Source organism: Euprymna scolopes, chromosome 2 (assembly GCF_053919585.1).
Source record: "Euprymna scolopes isolate OS-2025 chromosome 2, ASM5391958v1, whole genome shotgun sequence".
In the NCBI taxonomy this organism is placed as follows: domain Eukaryota; kingdom Metazoa; phylum Mollusca; class Cephalopoda; order Sepiida; family Sepiolidae; genus Euprymna; species Euprymna scolopes.
The window spans coordinates 163397559-163418357 of record NC_136483.1 but is presented as its reverse complement, the minus strand read 5'-3'; the positions used below and the strand labels follow the sequence as shown (position 1 = coordinate 163418357).

At 33.9% G+C, this 20799-nt stretch overlaps 1 protein-coding gene across 1 annotated transcript in view; it reads right to left on the bottom strand.

The window, feature by feature from the left end:
* Nucleotides 1–5045: 5045 nt before the first annotated feature.
* LOC145298338 (high affinity cGMP-specific 3',5'-cyclic phosphodiesterase 9A-like) overlaps nt 5046–20799 on the bottom strand; it is an 81048-nt gene continuing 65294 nt past the window's right edge. Inside the window, exons 11-14 of the mRNA XM_080144313.1 lie at nt 20439–20541; nt 18959–19063; nt 9633–9779; nt 5046–6823 (exon numbers count right to left, since the gene is read on the bottom strand). Coding sequence (XP_080000439.1) covers nt 6719–6823; nt 9633–9779; nt 18959–19063; nt 20439–20541 — 460 coding nt within the window. The 3' untranslated portion in view covers nt 5046–6718. The remainder of the gene's footprint in view (nt 6824–9632; nt 9780–18958; nt 19064–20438; nt 20542–20799) is intronic.

Below are 20799 nucleotides of genomic sequence, written 5' to 3'. Positions count from 1 at the left end.
TCACTAGTGAAAGCGTACATGTGCCAATCTGCAAATTTACAAAAATGACCATGTGAAACCGCTTCATTTGATAAAATGCTGCACAAGGAAGCAATCAACAGAGATTAACTGGAACATGGATCATTCCATTTTTAAATCCTATGTCGTATGACTAAATTAATCAGGTACAAGGTTCTGAAATTTTTAAGATGAGGATTGATAATTCAGATTCCCAAGTTCAACAATACGCCTTAAGGTCGTAGGTTACACTGAGCGAAACATTGCAAGAATACTCAAGATGAAGACAGTTCAAAGGCTTCAAATAATACCCAGGAGATTTACTTTAATTATCAGTCACCTTATAATAAAGACTAATGTTTATATTTTTATATAAAGAAAAATGAAATAGTAAAGGTTGGTGTTTTGTGATATAAGCATTGTTTTAAAAAAAAAAAAAATTCATATTTTAACACGTTTAACAAATCTATGCACAACATTGCTTCTTAGGAATCTGAACTTTCTGACGAATGTGAATAAAAAAAAAAAAATTTTTAAATGCATATCTTGTACAATTAACTTCATCTTTTTTTTTTTTTCATTTTTCTTAAACTTTTTCTTTTAGGGGATGGGACATCCAACCAGATGTCTGACATTTACCCCTATTTTAGTGAGTCCAACCAAGAGATCTTTTCAGGATTCTAGCCTTCCCTTCATTGCAATTGTTTGTATTTCACTTGGTTCACCGGGTATGCTTGCTATGTACTTTTTAAAGTTTTTCATAAGCCCAGTTGCTCCTATGACTGGTATAATTGAAATGTCTTAATTTCCAATTTCGTTTCATATACATAAGTCCTTGATACTTTATCTTTTCCCTCTCAGCTCTGTTAAGCCCTTTATCATTGGGTACACTGACCTCTATTCCGGTCGCTTTTGTTTGCTCTGTCCCAAATCACTATATCTGGTTTAACAGCTGCATTTTCTAGATATGTAGCAGTAGGGATTATGTAGTCAGTGAATAGTGTAGTTGTCATTCCCAACTGTTCGTTCGGGTATATGTTCCCAGGATTTTTTTACTACACTGAATGTTGAGTTTCTTACATATCTTCCAGTGAAGGTATTTGCAAACTCCGTTATGGCGATCTGTATAATAACCATCTCCAAGTAGGACTTTGCAACCAGAAATCAGGTGGCCCACACTCAACCTCAGTGCTACAGAACCTGCATTTATTATTGTTGCTTAGACCACACATCTTTTTGAAGGCGTTTGTCATGAGGCACTGGTCTTGTGCAGCCAATATCAACCTCTCTTGGTCGTAATGGAGGGATCCTCTTTTGAGCCAGTCCAGGGAACCATCCCTATCAATATATTCTTGGGATATTTCAGTCGGTAGGTATTTTGCCAGTTTATGGTTGGTCCATTCTTGTTTTAACACTATGGAACTGGCTAGTGTATTTTTTCCGACTCTTCTGGGCTATGTCAGTGGCAGGCTTGTTTGGGTTCTCAGTATCATTTGTAAGGCAATCCTTTCCAAAATGAGTGGAAAGTTACAGTATGCCAAATTTAATGCTGAAGTAAATATTCAACTCCAAATGCCACTTGCAACATTTAAGTGTTGATAGATATAGAAAGTAACCATGCTAACCTCTACAAGTAATTAGAAATAAAATTACTAGTAAAAGAAAAAATAAAATAGCCTTAATATTAATGAATGTGAAAAATTTAAACTAAAATAAGTTTATACACTTATATATAAATAATCCATGTTCAAAGAAATTGGCTAGTCAGAATCGAATGGTAATTGCTATCAATAATGAACTTGGATTTAATCCAACAAGTTTATGTATTAGATATTAATCTATATATTTTGATTAGACCCGAGAGAAAGATTCTCTAAAGTACCATAGGTTTGCAACAACAGGTGCCACATACAAACTTATGTAACATTAGAACATTACAGACACATTTAATTGTTATAAAACAATGTTTCATCCTTGGGGCAACATCACTATAACCATCTTGGAGGAAATAGGAACTATTTTTCTCTCTAAATATCAAGTCTTCCTACTGCCTCCAGTCAACACCGAGAGGAAATATACACATAAGGCTTGAACCATTCATAATTGGGTCATAAAATCTCCCTTTTCAAACATGGAATCTCTTCAAACTTATTCCACTTCTGATTTGCTATGCTCGTACAATTCCTATGTTTTAGATTAATGAAAAGTAATGCACCATTCAAATATCGCATTGCAATGATCCCAACGTTTGCCCTGAGTAAATTACTGCGTTCATTTTCTCTTACACATACACATAATTACACATACAGACATTTCCTTTATACATTCGTTCCAGTAATTATTTTTATTTATTTTAATATACTGTATTTAAACCGGTGCAATCTATGATTGTCACCAATTTAAAAATAAAATTTGGCGACATTATTTGCATTCATGCTTATGTTGTTTGAATTTAATGTTTTTTTTTACATTATGTGAACATTTTAAATCTTAACTAAAAATAGTTAAGATATGTTTATTCCCCTCCCCTCATAATAAAGATACATAAACTTGTTTATCAATTGATTTTGTTTTTTTTTTGCATCTTTTCAAATAAATTTATTTAAGTTAATGTTACATATGTCACCCTGTTTAGATATTTTAAAAATAATTTACAGAAACATGAAAAGAAAACACTGAATGTGTCACATTCAGTTTGAAACTTCTAGAACGAAACAAAATAAAAAAAAAACATTGAATGTTCAACAGAAAATAGTTTTTTAAAATGTGAAAATTTCAAGCATTAAAAACCTTGAATTCAAACAACATAAGGACGTAGGAAATATAGGGTAACAATTCCTGCCGGTCATGAAGTCACCCTTTGCCAAGCCTCTACCTCAGGTGCAAACAATTGCCCCAAGAATTAAGCACTATTAAACGCTGAATTCGGGCAAGTACATTACGTAAATTTATCAACTAACCACTGCAGCTATTGATACAGTAAGTGTTTGCGAAAAATATTTTGATAAACTCATTTCAGGTGAAGACAGGTGTCATGTTAAAATTAGTATCAATTCAAAGAATTTATAAAATGATCCTGTAGATATGCAAGATTTGGGTGGAGGGGGGGGGGACACACAAAACAACAACAAAAAAAAAAAAAAATGCAAGGGCAGAAACAGTTGTGAAAATTGACTGCAATTCTTATTCCTGGATTTTGAGAACTCCACATTTAAACAAAGTAAACTAAATTTTAATCTACTTGTGATTATTCTATTGGATCATTCATAATTTTGACATGTCATACACAAGTATGTGATGTTTTCACTTGACATGCATTTTTTTTTTTGAAAATCCATTATTTTGCACAAGCACCATGGTGACTTTATGCTAAATGAAAAAAAATTAATTTATGAGAAAAAAAATCTCAGAAACAGGGCACAAATAACCAGCTGATGTTTGGTGAGAAATTTAATTGATGAATCAGTAAGTCACAATGCAAATGGATTCAATTTATAAAAATTTACTATGGAAAATACATCTAGAAATAGGAAAAAAAAAAAATCTGTATGTATATATCCATTGTGCAATGAAAATACATCTCAAATTATGTAAATTGATCCAGTAATCTATATATCTATAAAAGTGAACGTGTCCGTGTGTCTGTGTACATTTCCCTACGCAATAACTGTCAATTTTTAGTCTACAGACTTTGAAATACCGGGTACCGAGATTTGGGATGTGACGGGTGTCAGCCAGAAATTTGGCTGTTAAGGGGGTCAAATTTCAACAATTTGACCTTTAGGAACTCTACCAAACTCCGACAATTTTGGGTGTAGACACTTGAAATTTTAGATTTAGGTTCCTTGAACATTGGTCTAACTTAAGTGATTTGAGCCCGAAACAATAAATTTTAAGGGGTCATAATAGGGGTCAAAGTTTTAAAAAATTAACCATTTTTTTGTTTTTTTTGCACAGCATACACCTCCAAACACCCGAGCAACGCCAGGCACCCCTGCTAGTATTTTATAAAAATAAAACATGGCAGATCTAGGAGCAAACCTCTATAACCTATCCTGTAATGGTTTATGTTATTATGGGTAGCAGTAATTCCTGTGGCATCCAATGGAAGTGATAGCGGCTCAGAACGGCATGGTTGTGTGACGATCCTGATAATGGACAAGCACATTGCTCAAGTGAGCGGAGAATTATGACAAGATACCTTTCATAGAAAGGAGGTGTTGAAGAGTATCCAACCATAAAATGGTTTCAATCTTGTATAACAACAAGAGAACTTCCAGCCTTTGCACATGGGAAAGAAAGGCAAGTAAAACCCAAGTAAGAATCATTTTTAAGTGATTAATGAGAATTTGTAGGCATTACTATATAAATTTAAAAATATGAAGTACTGTTGAGTTATCTTAGGAGATAAAAGGGTGGGCAGATTTCATTCCTTGGATACTCATAATTTAATTATTTTTGTTTTTAATAAAAGGGACAATTCTGGACAATAACCATATTTCTTTTTTAGCTTAGTTTGATCTGTATAATCAGAGATGTAAATTTTTTTTAATTCTTTCACACACACAAAGGATTGTTTGGACACTTTCTATTTTGTATTTCAAGGTCTTAGAACTTTGAAAATCTTACCATTAAGGTGAAAAAAAAAAAATTCTTAATTAGGTCCCACACATTGTGTCCAAAATAATTCAAGATCCAAACTGCTCCAATGTTGCATTCCTGTAAGCATTTTACAAATACTTTATGGAAAGTCCTTATAAACTTAAAACACTTGTCTGATGGTACATACCTGGCAAGCAACAAAATCCCACCCTTTCACAGTTGAGGTACCTAGATGTAAAAAAGCCTTCTATTCTAACAGTTTCTTTCCTCAGACTGCTAAATTTTTGGAATGCCATCTCCACTTCCTTGTCTGCACAAGTACAAATGAAATATGAACGTGTCTCCATTCAACGCCAACATTTCCCTGTTAGAATATAAGAGGCTGCTATTTGTCTAAGTGGCAATATGCCTTGGGTCAAAAAAAAATAAAAACAGGACAAAGAAAATAAAAATGAAAACTAAGAATTTATTCTTTGGTTTATTCACAATTGTCAACTTTTAATGCATGTCTGCTTTATTTCACAATTTTGGCTTGAAAGTTACCCAATTTTAAAATTAAAATTTTTCTCAAATGGGTGAAAATGAGTTGATAATTTTGCTGTTTATAAAGAGAATGATAAAGATATAACATATATGCATATGTATAACAGATTTATATATAAATAAAAATAGTGCATAATATATTTGAGAACATACTAATTGTTATTAAAAACAGGAATTTTTAATTTATATTCCCTGTATTTTAGAATTATCAATGGTAGTCCCTATAATTACAGATTAATAGGCACAATTACGGTGACAAAAAAAAAAAAAAAAATTGCAGTATTTTAGAAAACTTTAAAAGTCACTCCGTTTTTTGTGTTTAGAATTATAAGGGTAAAATTCTAAACGGTATCACCATTAGCAAAATTTAAGACATTCTTGGAATACTGATACAGCATTGGAATGCCTAAATGTATTTAGCGAGTACAGCAGAGAGTTAGTGGTAACAGTAAAAAATTTGCAAGGTTGATTGCAAACAAACACCATATGCCAGAAGGAACAATCTGAAAGCCAGTCTACAAAGACAGATACACGTGATGAATAAAGGCCATTTTATGTAAAAAATAAAAATAAGGTACAGGAAGATTTAAATTAAAGCCAACAGATTCCTGAACATTTCATTACCATATCACATTTTGTCCAATAATGCCTTGGATCTTTTTTTTTTTGGGGGGGGGGGGGGTAGTTGATAAAGATAAAGGTTATGAGCAACCTTATAACATTAAATCTCTAAAGGTTCATTAGTTAGGTGATCCTGGTTCATATTAAACCATACTCTGATCCTGAATGTAGAGGGTTCATACTTAACATAACAGCTGTCATCAGAGCCAATATGAATAAAAATTAAATATATTCTAAAGTTTTTAGTTAAAATATTTTCTAAGCCATTTGTGTATCTGTTCTAAAATATTTAAGTTATTTGTACATCTGTTCTCAAATACCTTAGGCACTATTCAGATAAAGATTTTATTTTATATATATATATATATATATATATATATATATATATATATATATATATATATATATATATATATATAAGTCAGAAGAAAAAGATTCCATGTGTGTTAAAAAGTAAGGAAGAGGAAAGTAAAAAATGATTGATATGAGGAAAAGGATGAGGAGCGATGAAGGGAAAATGATGTAGAGAAACCTATTAAAAAAAGCAGAATTCAAAGCCTTTAAAGAGGAAACAATGAAGAAAAAAAAAAAAAATGGAGACACATGACGAAGAGAAAGAGGAAGTGGTTTAAAAATGTAAGCTAGAAATAAAATGAAGTAATGAACAAATGAATGATCGAACAGACAAACTGGTAAATAGTCGGTTCATTAATAAAGAAAATGAAAAGATGCCACAAGGATGTTGGTCATTTGTCTTACAGCCGCCACTGAAGAAATATGGTCTGTTCCCTGCCCGGTCCTTTATCAACCTGTGTTGTCCCAAACTTTCCATAGGTTTAAAAGGGAAAGGTAGAGCAGTATGGGGAGGAGCAAGGTAAGGGTTGGAAATGGGCAGCAATTATTGTCTTAAAAATGGTGAAGTCTTTCAGCTGTACATAGACAGTTGGATGCGTCATCAAGATATCTTCTGCGCCGCTATTTTACTTTGCGCATCATCTAATTCTTGTGAGATTCTTTCATAATAGGCCAGGGAAGCTTGTGCAGGAGAGATGAGCAAATTCTGAAAAGTAAAAAAGAAAAAAATAACTTGACATAAGGTATCATGGCATTTTTTATGGAAATCAATCTAGACAAAGCCTGAAACCACTGGATGTAAGGAGCTATATAAAAAAGATTCAAGAGCAAAATCTTGCCAATAATAAGTTGGTATAGCCAGCAATTCTTTTTGTCAGAAACCTTGCTATTGGAATGCGAGGACTAAAGGACCAAATAAGAAAAACCAGAGTTACATGGCTGCTGAAAGTAAACTTAAGATCCTTTACCAATATACAAACTGAAATAACTATTTAAAAATACAAAGTTTGTAAAGATGGTGTCATATTGTGCTATTTCACTAGTATCGCTATTAATGTTTCTTTCCTTCCAAAAAGCGCAATTTTTAGACAAGCAGCTCGAGCACTAAAAACGGTGGGTTGGTTGGTTTTATGGCATATCAACCCTTTTCAGTTTATTTAATGCCGAATCCAAAGATTTTGAAGAAAAATATTTTTAATAGAATATATTTGTTGTTTTCAAGTCTATTTCTATCTAACTCATAGTTAGGACCCTAACAGGTACTACCACTCTGGGTCAGAGTGTACCTGGGAGCAATGGCAATTAAAGGGTGGCTCAACACTCCCCAAAGCCCGCAAGCCAGGGCCTCACCACTGGATATAGTTTAAAGTCATATCCAGGACCAAAAAAAGTGGGAGAGTGTATTTAAATGGACATTTTAAGGTCATTTGTGAGCACCGGTCCCATGGACTCTAGATTAGAACTGCCGACTATCAACAATGGTTGTAGGTTCAATCCCGAGCTAAGGTAAGGTACTAATCTAGTTACACTGATGAGCTGATACAACAAAATAGTACTGCATGTGGACGACTATACACAATATACAGACATATCCATCAGTCAAATAGTACTGTTAGTTTTACTCATTTAGAACTGCTTTAAAGTTTCACCGTCCACCTCGGCTATATTTTGAAATAAAAATTTAATTTTTGTTCATTAAAACAAGTTATAAAATTACTGTTAAGTTCTTGGAATATGTAAGGAACGCGAAACATCCAATTGGCTGTTGGTTACTACAGAAGCTTTTTCCACACGGACGTTTTATCTCCAGTTATCAATGTTTTTGTTTTTTTTTGTAAAAACAGTATTTTAAATCAGAGTTACAATTTCTATAATGTATGTATTCTTATTCTTTTCTAGAAAAAAGAAATTTATATACAAATAATTTATAACTATAAAGAAAAGCCAAGACTACAATTTGTGTTAATAGAGATCCGTTTATTTTCTGATTATAATGCTAAAGACAGCAAGATTTTGAGCGTCATTTATCTTGGTGTCTGTATCTATCAGGAGAAATGGCAAGGGTAGCCTTTACGTTTTACATCGTCAACACCTTCATAAATCGTAATGGAATTTCACTCGCCATCTTTCATTAATAACATTGCCAGTTATATCTGTTTGTTTAAATCTTATTTTACTGTTTCACTACAATATGAATTTTTAATGTCAACTTTTGGGGAAAACAAACGAAAAAAAGAGGACATAAGGAGAAAAGGGAGAGGTAATATGGAGAGAAAAGGAAATCAGAGCAAGAGGTAAAAAGTGAAACAGAATGAAAGGGAGATAATCGAATATAATGGGGGGGTATTGGAAGCAGACGATTGCATAAATTTTGGAACATTTCTTTTCATTAACTTAGGAATCTTCAAATAAAGAATTATTCTGAATCAAAATAGACTATGTATTTATATACATATATAGCCGTTAATTACTTCCGTGTATGTTTATGGGGAGCAAACACTTCATTTAAAAAAAAAAAATAAAATAAAAAAAATAAACAGATTATCTTGATTTTTACTTCTATCCATGATTTTTTTTTTTTTTTTTTTTTTTTTTTTTTAAATCAAATACTAAAATTCAAGAAATTTCAATTTTTGAACAGTTTCAAGATTTGTTTAAATATAATTTACTTTCTATCTTTATTTCTGATGAAGATTTTAATCATTCAAACGAAAAATACTTGTGGGCTTAAATTTTTATATTTCACTGGTTTAATTAAGAAAATGGATTTAACAGTTATTTTGGTCCAAATATTTATTTTAAGATTCCACTTTACTATTTCTGCAGATTCATATCTAGGAATGATATTTGCTGCTAGTTTTACCTTAAAATAAAATGAAGTAAAAAAATGAAGTCACTTTAGATTTATAGGAAAATTGAAATTCATAGAAAATTTAATGCTTTATAAAATAATTTCTAAATATATTGGACAATATTTTAAATTTTCAAACATTCAGTATTCATTATGCCTACCAATCAAATGAATAAAGAATTTTGAATACAAAAAATTACAAAGCAAAGCCTGGAAAAATCATGGATTACATAGAAAAATGCGAGCATGAAGACTAATATGCTTGGATTAAACTTTGAAAATTAAAAGGACTAGTTAAAACTGGAAAAGAAAAAGACTAGATATTCTAGTAAAAATATAAATTTTTAACTTAAATTCTTAATGCTGCAATATTTTAAGTTATAAATTTTTTAGAAAAAACTGGAAAAAAAAAAAAAAATTAAGTTTAACAAGTCTTTTTACTCAGAAAAATGCAAGCATGAAAAGTAATATGATTATGATTTTACCATGTAATATAATGGATTACTATCATATCTGGAATAAACATTTAAACAGTTAAGTTTATATTTCATTTCAAGGCTTCTAATCAGTCATCCTGAGAGTCTTGAAATCAAGTCAAAAATGGTGAATAAATAATTTTTGTTTTCCTTTTTTCCCCCCAATTACACAACTTGAACGCACTTACCAAAACTTTGGGAAAAGCTCGGGCCAAGGCCTGGAGCTGTGGCAGTAATACATTTTTGATGAAGTGAACTTGGGATTTACATCGCACAACCGTTTCTCTATCCATAAATGTTGTTACAGGAAGACCTTCCAACTTTTCAGCATCACTCTAAGAAGAGAAAAAAAAAAAAAAAAAAATTAAGATGTTGAACTGCCCTATAAACAAATGATTTTGGATTTTCTTCAACAGTATAACCCGGATAGAAGAGTAAAAAGACTTGTTAAAATCAGAGGCCTGCAGCATTAATCCTTAATCCTGGGCCCAACTCTTCCTGATCTACATCAATGACCTCCCTAAACACATACTTAAATCATTCGTTGACATCTATGCTGATGACACGACCATCTACGGCAACACATCAAAGGCTGTAAATGTGAAAGTTCTGATTCTCTCTCCTCTGATCTCGAGGTTCAGTGGGGGGGAAGACGTGGCTGGTTACCTTTAATGCATCTAAAACCAAACTCCTATCCTTACATCATCAACGCTCTGATCCCCATCTGGCATCAATTGGGATGGATGGCTCTCGTCTGGGAGAGAGCCCATGTTTTTACAAGCTTCTGGGTTTGACCTTTACTCCTGATCTCAAATGGAACATGTACATCAAGTCTGTTGCCAAGGTCGCTGGAAAGATGGTGGGATCCTTTTACCGCTCCAGAAGATATCTCACTACTGATGCAATTCTCTATATAAAAGCCAAATACGTCCAAGGATGGAATACTGCTGCCATATCTGGGTAGGAGCTGCTAAAAACAGCCTATCCTGCCTTGACAGAGTACAAAATAGACTTTGTGGCTTAGTGGGGGATGCCCTTTTCTCTACCCTGCAACCTCTCTCCCATAGAAGAGATGTTGCGAGCCTATCCTTGTTTTATCGTTATTTCTGTGGCAGGTGCTCGTCTGAACTCCAATCTCTGGTCCCCGCCCTCGCCAATCTTTCACGAAAAACACCCGTCTAGCTGAATCCATTGTGAAAAATTTCCCCCACTCTTTATCTGTGCCTAAATCAAAACGTAGATTCCATGAACAAAGCTTCTTTCTTAGAAGCTCACGCCTGTGGAACTGTTCCATCTGCCTGCTTCCCACCTGACTACAACTTGGATGTCTTCAAGCCCAATGTTAACAAATTCTTAATGAACCGCCCCCTTAAGTATACACTTCATCAAATCTCCACACTAATGTAATGTACTTGCAATAACCCTTATCCCTGAGTGGCTTCCGGGCCTTGATAAGTGGTGACCACTGGTAAAAAAAAAAAAAAAAAAAAAAAAAAAAAGAGACCCGAATAAGAAAAAGGGATATAAGAGATTTTCTCTGGTCCCAAATTAGAGCCCATGTTAATGTACAGTATAATCCGGGTATAAGTATAACCCTGATATAAGAGAGCTTAGGGGACAGGAGAAGTCTTATATCCGGGTTATACTGTATGATTTTATTTGAAAAATTTGCAGCTTGCTCTTGGCCTAACAAATTGTCAGGATATCTTCGGAGAGGGGGGGGGGAACAAACAATATTCAAATATATGCCTCCGAATATAAATGGCCTTATTTTACCAATTCATTACGGAAAATCTTAGGGAAGAAAAATCAATTAAATATTCCCCTTCCTTTATAGACATGTCTTTTACCATATATCCTGACAATTTACAATTTTTGAATAAAACTTTTTTTTTAAAATGATACTCTTTGCATCAAACACCGTCTTATTAGTTAAGGTAATAAGTACAAGGGCCATTCCTAAAGTAATGCCTCCTATTTTTTTTTAATAAAGTTGAAAAACTACAACGATGAAAATGGTACCATTAAAACCGGCTACAGTTTGTGCTCTAGAATTTTTCTGGATAGTCACCATTCTCCATGAACTTTTGAAAGATATGGGAGGTTAGCAAGCTTCAGATGCTCAAACTTAGCTTTGTCACATCTGTTAACACTGAAATCAACAAACCCATCTTTTAACTGTGCTGGCATCAACTGTATCGGCTTCATAAACGTTTGACAAGTTAAAAAAAAATTTTTTTCCTGCATGGAATTCAATGACAGTTTTGACACATCCATAACAGGAGTTGCTTTCTTAGAGTCTCACAGTCAATATCTGAAACATGAACCTTTCAGTTATAACTAAGCCATTTGCAATCCCTTCCGTAACATATGGGCAGAATAAAAATAGGAGGCATTACTTTTGAAACGCTTCATAAAGAGGGTGTACAGACAAGTGTGAATTAAAAGGGAAAAGTTAAGGTGGAATGATAAAAAAAAAAAAAAAAAAAAAAAATGCTCTTCATTGATCATACAACTCAATTAAAAATAAGCATAAAAAAAACAAAAAAAAAAAACAATTAAAATATTGCTCCAAATCTATTTGGACAAAAAAATTAAAAAAAAAAAAAAAATTATTTCCAAATCTATTTGGACAAAAGTACAGACCTTCATAAAAAAATTGGCCTTAATTCACAGTACAGCTAAATTACAAATAAGCACAAAATTTATTTCTCAACATTGTGCCTATTTAACCATACAGCTGTCAATAGGCTAATTATTTCAGAAAATAATCAAGCAAATATTTTTTTATACTTTCTCAGATTACTCAATTGAAAATAAGCAAAAAGAAAAAAATACGAAAAATCATCTCTACAAATCTATTTTGACGCAAGGAAAACTACAGGACTACAAAGAAAAAGAAATTGCTCTTAATTGACCATACAGCTCAATTAACAATAAAGAAAATTAAAAAATATTGTTCCAAATCAATTTTGAAGCAAAGAAAGGATTTTCAGATTCCTCAAATGGGGGGGGGGGAAGAAAAAAAAAAGATAAATGCCTTAATTGACGTTACAGCTGTCGATAGGTAAATAAATTGAGAAAATCAAGCCAATACTTTTTCAGATTCTTCAATTAAAAATAAAACTTTAAATATAGTTCTCCAAATCTATTTCGCCGCAAATACAAGTACAAAATTACATAAAAAATTAGCCTTATTTGACCATACAGCTATCGACAGGTCAATACATTGAAATAAATCAAATCTTTTTCAGATCTTTTTAAATTAAAAATAAGCACAAAAAAAATTAAATATCGCTCTAAATCAATTTGGAAGCAAAGAAAGGTTTTACAGATTCCTCAACTGAGAATAAGCAAAAAAAATTTCTCCAAATCTATTTGGACGCAAGGAAAAGTACTGAACTATATACAAAAAATTGGCCTTAATTGACCATACAGCTATCGATAGGCCCATTAATTTAAGCAATGATCAAATCTTTACAGATTCCTCTTTTCCAAAATCATTTATCCTGTTCCCTATTTTAAAGAAGTCCACTTTTACTAAATGTTATTGTTAATTTTGCTGCAGTTTTTTTCCTTAAAATGCCACTCAGAAGATCAAACATAGGTCGTCGTACTTGCAATGCACAAGCACTGCGGCGATTACTTGCCACTCGAAGTCCTGAACAACACATCTCCGAACTAAAATAGACTAAGGATGATTCAAGTACGTGCCAATGAAACATCAGATCGACGTGCAGCCAGACTTGAGGCAAGGTTGTAGGTACAGAAACCATATAATGCATCTACAGATCTGCTTCGTTCACAACGTAATGAACGCAAGAGGCTGAAACATGTCGAAAGATGTCAACGAGAAAATGCAGATCAGCGCTAACACGACTCCATACTCAATCCTGGATTGGGATCACCTAGCATTTCACAACCCTAATGAGGATTATAGTTTGAGCCACCATGTTCACATAGGCACTGACTGAAGCGTGTCCCTATTGCAAGGCTCTTAAATTTAAGGGAGAAACTAAAGGAATGTGTTGTGCAGCCGGTAAAGTTAAGCTACCTCAACTGGAAGATTCACTAGAACCATTAAAACCTTGCTTGCTGGATATACTGCTGAATCAGCATTTTTTATCAAACATCAGGAAATACAACTGCTTCGGCCATGTCGGTGGGGCATTAGAATACGCCGACTGCCTCCCCTGCGGAGGGTAAAAGTCCCTCAATGGGGGTCCTGGATATGACCTTAAACTATATCCAGTGGTGAGGCCCCAGCTTGCGAGCTTTGGGGAGTGTGGAGCCACCCTTTAATTACCATTGCTCCCAGGTCCACTGACCCGGAGTGGTAGTACCTGTTAGGGTCCCAACTATGGGTTAAATAGAAACCGACATGAAAACATTCTATTAAAAAAATTCAAAATCTTTGGATTCGGCATTAAATAACCCGAAAAGGGTTGATATGCCGTAAAAAAAACAACCAACCAACCACTCCTGCTTCCAAATGACGTCATTTGCAGCAGAAACCATTAGCTCAATTCATGCCAACTTTTAAAGTAAAAAGACAAATTTACAATAAAGTTGAATCTGCTTCCATACCCAGATGGTCAACAAATTACTACAAATGTATTTCATCGGTGATAACAATGATGAACTGAATGCACGCTGTGGAATTTCAACCGGTATAAGACTGGTCCATTGTTTCCCAACTGCAAGACATGCTCCATAATAAAAAATTTTAGTGCTTTTATTCAAAAGTGCAATTGAAATGATGCCATCGGATACACACAAGATTGTTCTTCATGCTGACTAAACGCCTACTGGAGAACACGTGCGAAAATTCAATGCTCCAACTATAGATGAAGTGGCAAATGTTATAGCTGGAGATCAATTTCAACTGAGGGATATTGTTCTTCATAGGAGGAATGATCAATTGACAAACATTGCTGAAACTCATCGATGCTACGATGCCCTGCAATATCCAATCATTTTTTGGGATAGTGCTGATGGATATCATTTCCATATTAACATGATAAATCCAGTTAGTGGCAAAGAAACAAATAAGAAATGCAGCGCAATGAACTATTACTCATACCGATTAATGATTCGAGAGAACGAAAACAATCACATTCTGAAATGCCGCCAATTCCACCAATACATTGCAGACATGTACGCAAAAATTGAAATTGAACGTTTGCTATTCGTCCGTTTGAATCAGTCCAAACTTAGTTCTGAACAATGTTCATTTGCGTGATGCAGTTAATGATGGTAATACAACCAAGGTTGGAAGGCTAACAATTGTCATTTTCATATTTGGGCAGTCCACATCATATGCACGAGTACACTCAAGACGCATTTGCATATGTTCATCAGTATGGGCGTCCTGACCTCGTCATTACATTTACATGCAATCCAGCTTGGAAGGATATACAGCAACTCTTACTTATCCACAAGTTTGGGAAAATTAAATCCTTATTAAATGGCAACTTATGGAACTGGATAAAAATGAACTCCAAAGAACAATCTCCAAAATTATTCAAGAATTTGAGAGGCAAAACCATCAATTCAAGAATTTGAGAGGCAAAACCATCAATTCAAGAATTTGAGAGGCAAAACCATCAATTCAAGAATTTGAGAGGCAAAACCATCAATTCAAGAATTTGAGAGGCAAAACCATCAATTCAAGAATTTGAGAGGCAAAACCATCAATTCAAGAATTTGAGAGGCAAAACCATCAATTCAAGAATTTGAGAGGCAAAACCATCAATTCAAGAATTTGAGAGGCAAAACCATCAATTCAAGAATTTGAGAGGCAAAACCATCAATTCAAGAATTTGAGAGGCAAAACCATCAATTCAAGAATTTGAGAGGCAAAACCATCAATTCAAGAATTTGAGAGGCAAAACCATCAATTCAAGAATTTGAGAGGCAAAACCATCAATTCAAGAATTTGAGAGGCAAAACCATCAATTCAAGAATTTGAGAGGCAAAACCATCAATTCAAGAATTTGAGAGGCAAAACCATCAATTCAAGAATTTGAGAGGCAAAACCATCAATTCAAGAATTTGAGAGGCAAAACCATCAATTCAAGAATTTGAGAGGCAAAACCATCAATTCAAGAATTTGAGAGGCAAAACCATCAATTCAAGAATTTGAGAGGCAAAACCATCAATTCAAGAATTTGAGAGGCAAAACCATCAATTCAAGAATTTGAGAGGCAAAACCATCAATTCAAGAATTTGAGAGGCAAAACCATCAATTCAAGAATTTGAGAGGCAAAACCATCAATTCAAGAATTTGAGAGGCAAAACCATCAATTCAAGAATTTGAGAGGCAAAACCATCAATTCAAGAATTTGAGAGGCAAAACCATCAATTCAAGAATTTGAGAGGCAAAACCATCAATTCAAGAATTTGAGAGGCAAAACCATCAATTCAAGAATTTGAGAGGCAAAACCATCAATTCAAGAATTTGAGAGGCAAAACCATCAATTCAAGAATTTGAGAGGCAAAACCATCAATTCAAGAATTTGAGAGGCAAAACCATCAATTCAAGAATTTGAGAGGCAAAACCATCAATTCAAGAATTTGAGAGGCAAAACCATCAATTCAAGAATTTGAGAGGCAAAACCATCAATTCAAGAATTTGAGAGGCAAAACCATCAATTCAAGAATTTGAGAGGCAAAACCATCAATTCAAGAATTTGAGAGGCAAAACCATCAATTCAAGAATTTGAGAGGCAAAACCATCAATTCAAGAATTTGAGAGGCAAAACCATCAATTCAAGAATTTGAGAGGCAAAACCATCAATTCAAGAATTTGAGAGGCAAAACCATCAATTCAAGAATTTGAGAGGCAAAACCATCAATTCAAGAATTTGAGAGGCAAAACCATCAATTCAAGAATTTGAGAGGCAAAACCATCAATTCAAGAATTTGAGAGGCAAAACCATCAAAAACCACCTTCACTGAAGCATATCTGTGCATGGGTTCATCGTGAGACTTCAACTCCAGAAAGATTAATAACACTGCCCTTTGTAAATCGTGATCCTTCATACAATACGTTAAGCAACATGGAAACCACCTTTGCTGTAGCATATCTATGCTTGGGGCCATTATTTAATTCGGATGAGTTACACTGATGATTTCTAATAAGAATGAAAGATCTATGTGCCAATAAAATAGATCTATATACAAATTTCCAAGTTATCGATGTTTATCTACATATTTAAAAAATGTAACTTAGTTCATGACATGACGCAAAAACTATCTTACGGATTTTAAACTTTGCGATATTCATTCAATTTAATCATTTCAGCAACACGCAGCCGAGTACAGCTATATATATAACACAAGGTTTAAAACATGGAATGAAAATGGAAAAACCAATTTATTTTCCAACAGCTTTTATTTACACTCCTCATACATCCACAAGATTTAATTTTTCACTCAAATATGGTTTAATGAAAATCCATAATGAAAGAAATTATTAGGTTTGTGCAGAAACCCAATAAGTTATAAGCATATTATAAACCAATCAAAAAGGTTTGATAAACCAGGGACATGCGAGAAAATTTAATTTTTAACTAAACTTTCATTCACAAACCAGGTATATTGTCCTGAAGCGTTACAGTTAAAAGAAAATTTCAAAATATTTTACTTTTTTTTTTTTTTAATTCCAAATAACTTAAAAGCTCTTAATTGCAAGTGTCCAAATGGAAAAAAAATTCATATCTAAGAAAAGATAAAATTTTTGACAGTCTCCTTCCGGCAGACTTACCAGAATGCAACTAATATTTACAGAAATATTCAGAATCAGTTTTCTTTTAGACTTAAAATTTTATAATTGTGAAATGTGTGCTTTACTCTGCAGCTGTCAATGTTTACGACATTGAGAAGGGAATATGAGAACGGAGGGTGTTGAGGGGGGGGGGGTGCATTTTTTTTTTCACATAGTAGTCACCACTTATCAAGGCCCAGAAGCCACTCTAGGATAAGAGTTAATGCATGTACAGTAATCAATGGGATAATATGGTAATTGTTAGTAATGGAGATTTGATAAAGTGTCTGAAGGGGGCGGTTTATCAGGAATTTGTTTATGTTGAAGACATAAAAGTTGTAGTCAGGTGGGAAAAAGGCAAACAGAAGAGTTCCACAGGCGTGCAGTTCTAAGAAAGAAGCTTTGTTCATGGAATCTATGTTTTGATTTAAGCACAGATAAAGAATGGGGAAAATTGACAGTGGTTTCAGCTAGACGGATGTTTTTCGTGAAAGATTGGCAATGGGGGGGGGGCCAGAGATTGAGCTCAGACAAGCACTTGCCATGGAAATAACGGCTTGCAACGTCTGTGGGAGAGAGGGTGCAGGGAAGAGAAAAAGACATCCCTCACTAAGCCACAAAGTCTATTTTGTACTCTGTCAAGGCAGGATAGGCTGTTTTTAGCAGCTCCTGTCCAGATGTGGCAGTACTCCATCCTTGGACGTACTTGGCTTTTATATAGATAGAGAATTGCATCAGTAGCGAGATCTTCTGGAGTGGTAGAAGGATCTTGCCATTCTTCCAGCGACCTTAGCAACAGACTTGATGCACGTGTTCCATCTTAGGTCAGGAGTAAAGGTCAATCCCAGAAGCTTGTCAAAACATGGAGCCTCCCAAGACAAGAGCTATCCATCACAATTGATGCATGATGGGGGATCAGAACGTTGATGTAAACATAGGAGCTTGGTTTTAGGTACATTAAAAGTAAACAACCACCTCTTCCCCCACTGTATCACACGCTCAAGATCAGAGGAGATAGAGAGAGAGAATCAAAGAGAACTTTGTCATTTACGGCCTTAGATGTGTTGCCATAGATGGTCGTGTCATCAGCATAGATGTCAACGAATGATTTAAGTATGTGTTTTGGGAGATCATTGATGTAGATCAGGAAGAGAGTTGAGCCCAGGATGGACCCCTGAGGGACTCCAGCATTAATACTGTGGGCCTCTAATTTCTGCCCATCAGCCACTATTATGGGCCTATCAGAGAGAAATGAATTAATAGTTGAGAAAACATTTCCAGTTATACCATAGCTGGAAATCTTGTGAAGTAGGCCCTTATGCCATACCTTATCAAAGGCCTTTGGTTATGTCCAGAGCAATTGCCCTAGAAAGGAAGCTTTTGTCGAGATTCACTAATCCTATAAGTGAACCGTCAGCACAGTTGTAGACCTGGCAGAACAGAAACCATATTGCATGTCACTAAGGTTATTACTGCTGAGGTGGTTGACTTTAATATGGATTCCAGCAACTTACTCATGACACAGGAGACTTATTGATCTGTACTAAGAGGGAGATGACCTATTACCTGAATTCTTAAATACAGAGCACACTGATGAGGTTTCCCAGGTTGTTGGGAAACTTAAGGCAATGCTTTAACAGTTTTGTAAGTATGGGGGCAAGTTCTGGTTGAAGCTTTTTCAATACTATAATTGGAATGCCACATGAACTGAAGGGAAAATACGAAAATTACTTAAAGTATACAAACCTGTGCAAAAAACTCATTTAGAAGACATTCTAACCAAGGCTCTGCAACTTCTAAAGGTCGGAGTTCATTTGAAATGTCAGCCACCTTAATCAATATCGACATCAGCTACAAAAAAGTGAAAATTTGTAATAAATGTCATGGAATTGATCAGAAGCACTAACTTGAAATAAATGTTTAAAGACATTTTTGTACAGTTTCCAGAGTACCAAAATGAAATTTTAAATAAAAATTCAGGCATTTGCTTTTATACAAAAATATCAACTCGTGTATAGCACAGCATATTGTTTTTCATGCATATTTGCAAGTCGTATAGCATTACAAATAAAGCTATTCAAATACGCATTTAAAAAAAAAAAAAAAAAAATTTCTTGGTCAGTTTTTTCTTTCTCTCAGTTTGGTTTACAACATATCAGCATAAACTAGCTGGAATACACAACATCCTTGATTAGGAGAATTATGTGCTTTTTTTCACTATGCTCAGAACACCCTATTACTTTGGCTTAACTCCTACTTGCAGCTGAGGACATTGTTAAAAATCAAACATACTTATTTAAAGTTCTGAGAGGGTTTTCACCCCCTTGACTAAGAGGTAGGGACATGTAGAGGTAATATTTAAACTCAAAACCTCTTCCATTTTATAAATATGGAAATTTCATGACAACATTAAAAATAAAGGGGTTAGACATACCATTTTCTAAGCCAGAATCTATCCATATTTATCATTCACTAATTTTTTTTTTACCTTTGAGTGCTTTTAAAAGCACTTCCATCAAGTGGCTTAATGCCATTTCTGAAGCAAAATAAGAAAATTTGCTAGAAATTGTACTATCAACTCTCTACCCTAAAAGAAAAGTTAATACCTGGTCAAATGGTCTCATAAGAGTACCCTCTCCCTCCTGAATTAAACATTCAAATATATGCTAGAAGTACAAGGGTGGGGGGTTCCAAAAGTAATGCCTCCTATTTTTTATCCTGCCTGAGTGGATCAAAGGAATTAAAAATTGTATTATGACTAGGACAACAGCATATTCTTTTCCTAGTTCTGATTCTCAGGTATATATCCATTGGTATCTTATGTTTTTATGTAGAGTAATGTTTTTCTTGGTTGATTGTGACTAACAGTGTCAGATATATACTCAAGAGTAAAAATGAATAGAATATGCTGTTGTCGTAGCCCTACTTAGGATTGAACTTCTACATTCAGGACCTGAAGGTTTCATCTGTTGTAGATATTGATGGTGTAAAATCAAGCAGACATGCTTTATAAGAAAAAAAAAAAAATGAATTTCTGGCAAAAGTGCCTTGAGAATTGCAGTAACTATGTAGAAAAAGACTAGCGCATAAAAGGTTATCGTTTTAATGGTACCACTCCCATCTTAGTTCTTTGAGTTAAAAAATAGGAGGCTTTATTTTTAGAACTACCCTTGCAGTGTAGTATAGTGGCGATTGCAGACAGATCAAATTTTCATTAGTAACAAACCTGTAATCTATGTTCTTTTTTTTCAGGGTTAAAATCATTTAATACTGCATCGAATTCCTGAAGAATATGCAAGTGTTTCGCCATGTCTGTACTTAATATACACCTGAAAAAAAAAAAATAAATAAAATAAATAAATAAAATAAAAAAAGTTATTTGGCTTGCTTAGACTATTCTCATCTTTGTTATTCAGATGTAACCTCCAACTTTCATTAGGTGTATTTTTACAATTGGTGAAAATTGTAATCATTGTGACGATACACCTGAATACAGTGGGAGATTAAATCCCAGATGAGAACAATAATCTAAACATTTGAAATAACTAATCATAGTGTAATATGAAAAAGTTCACCTCAAAAATGAA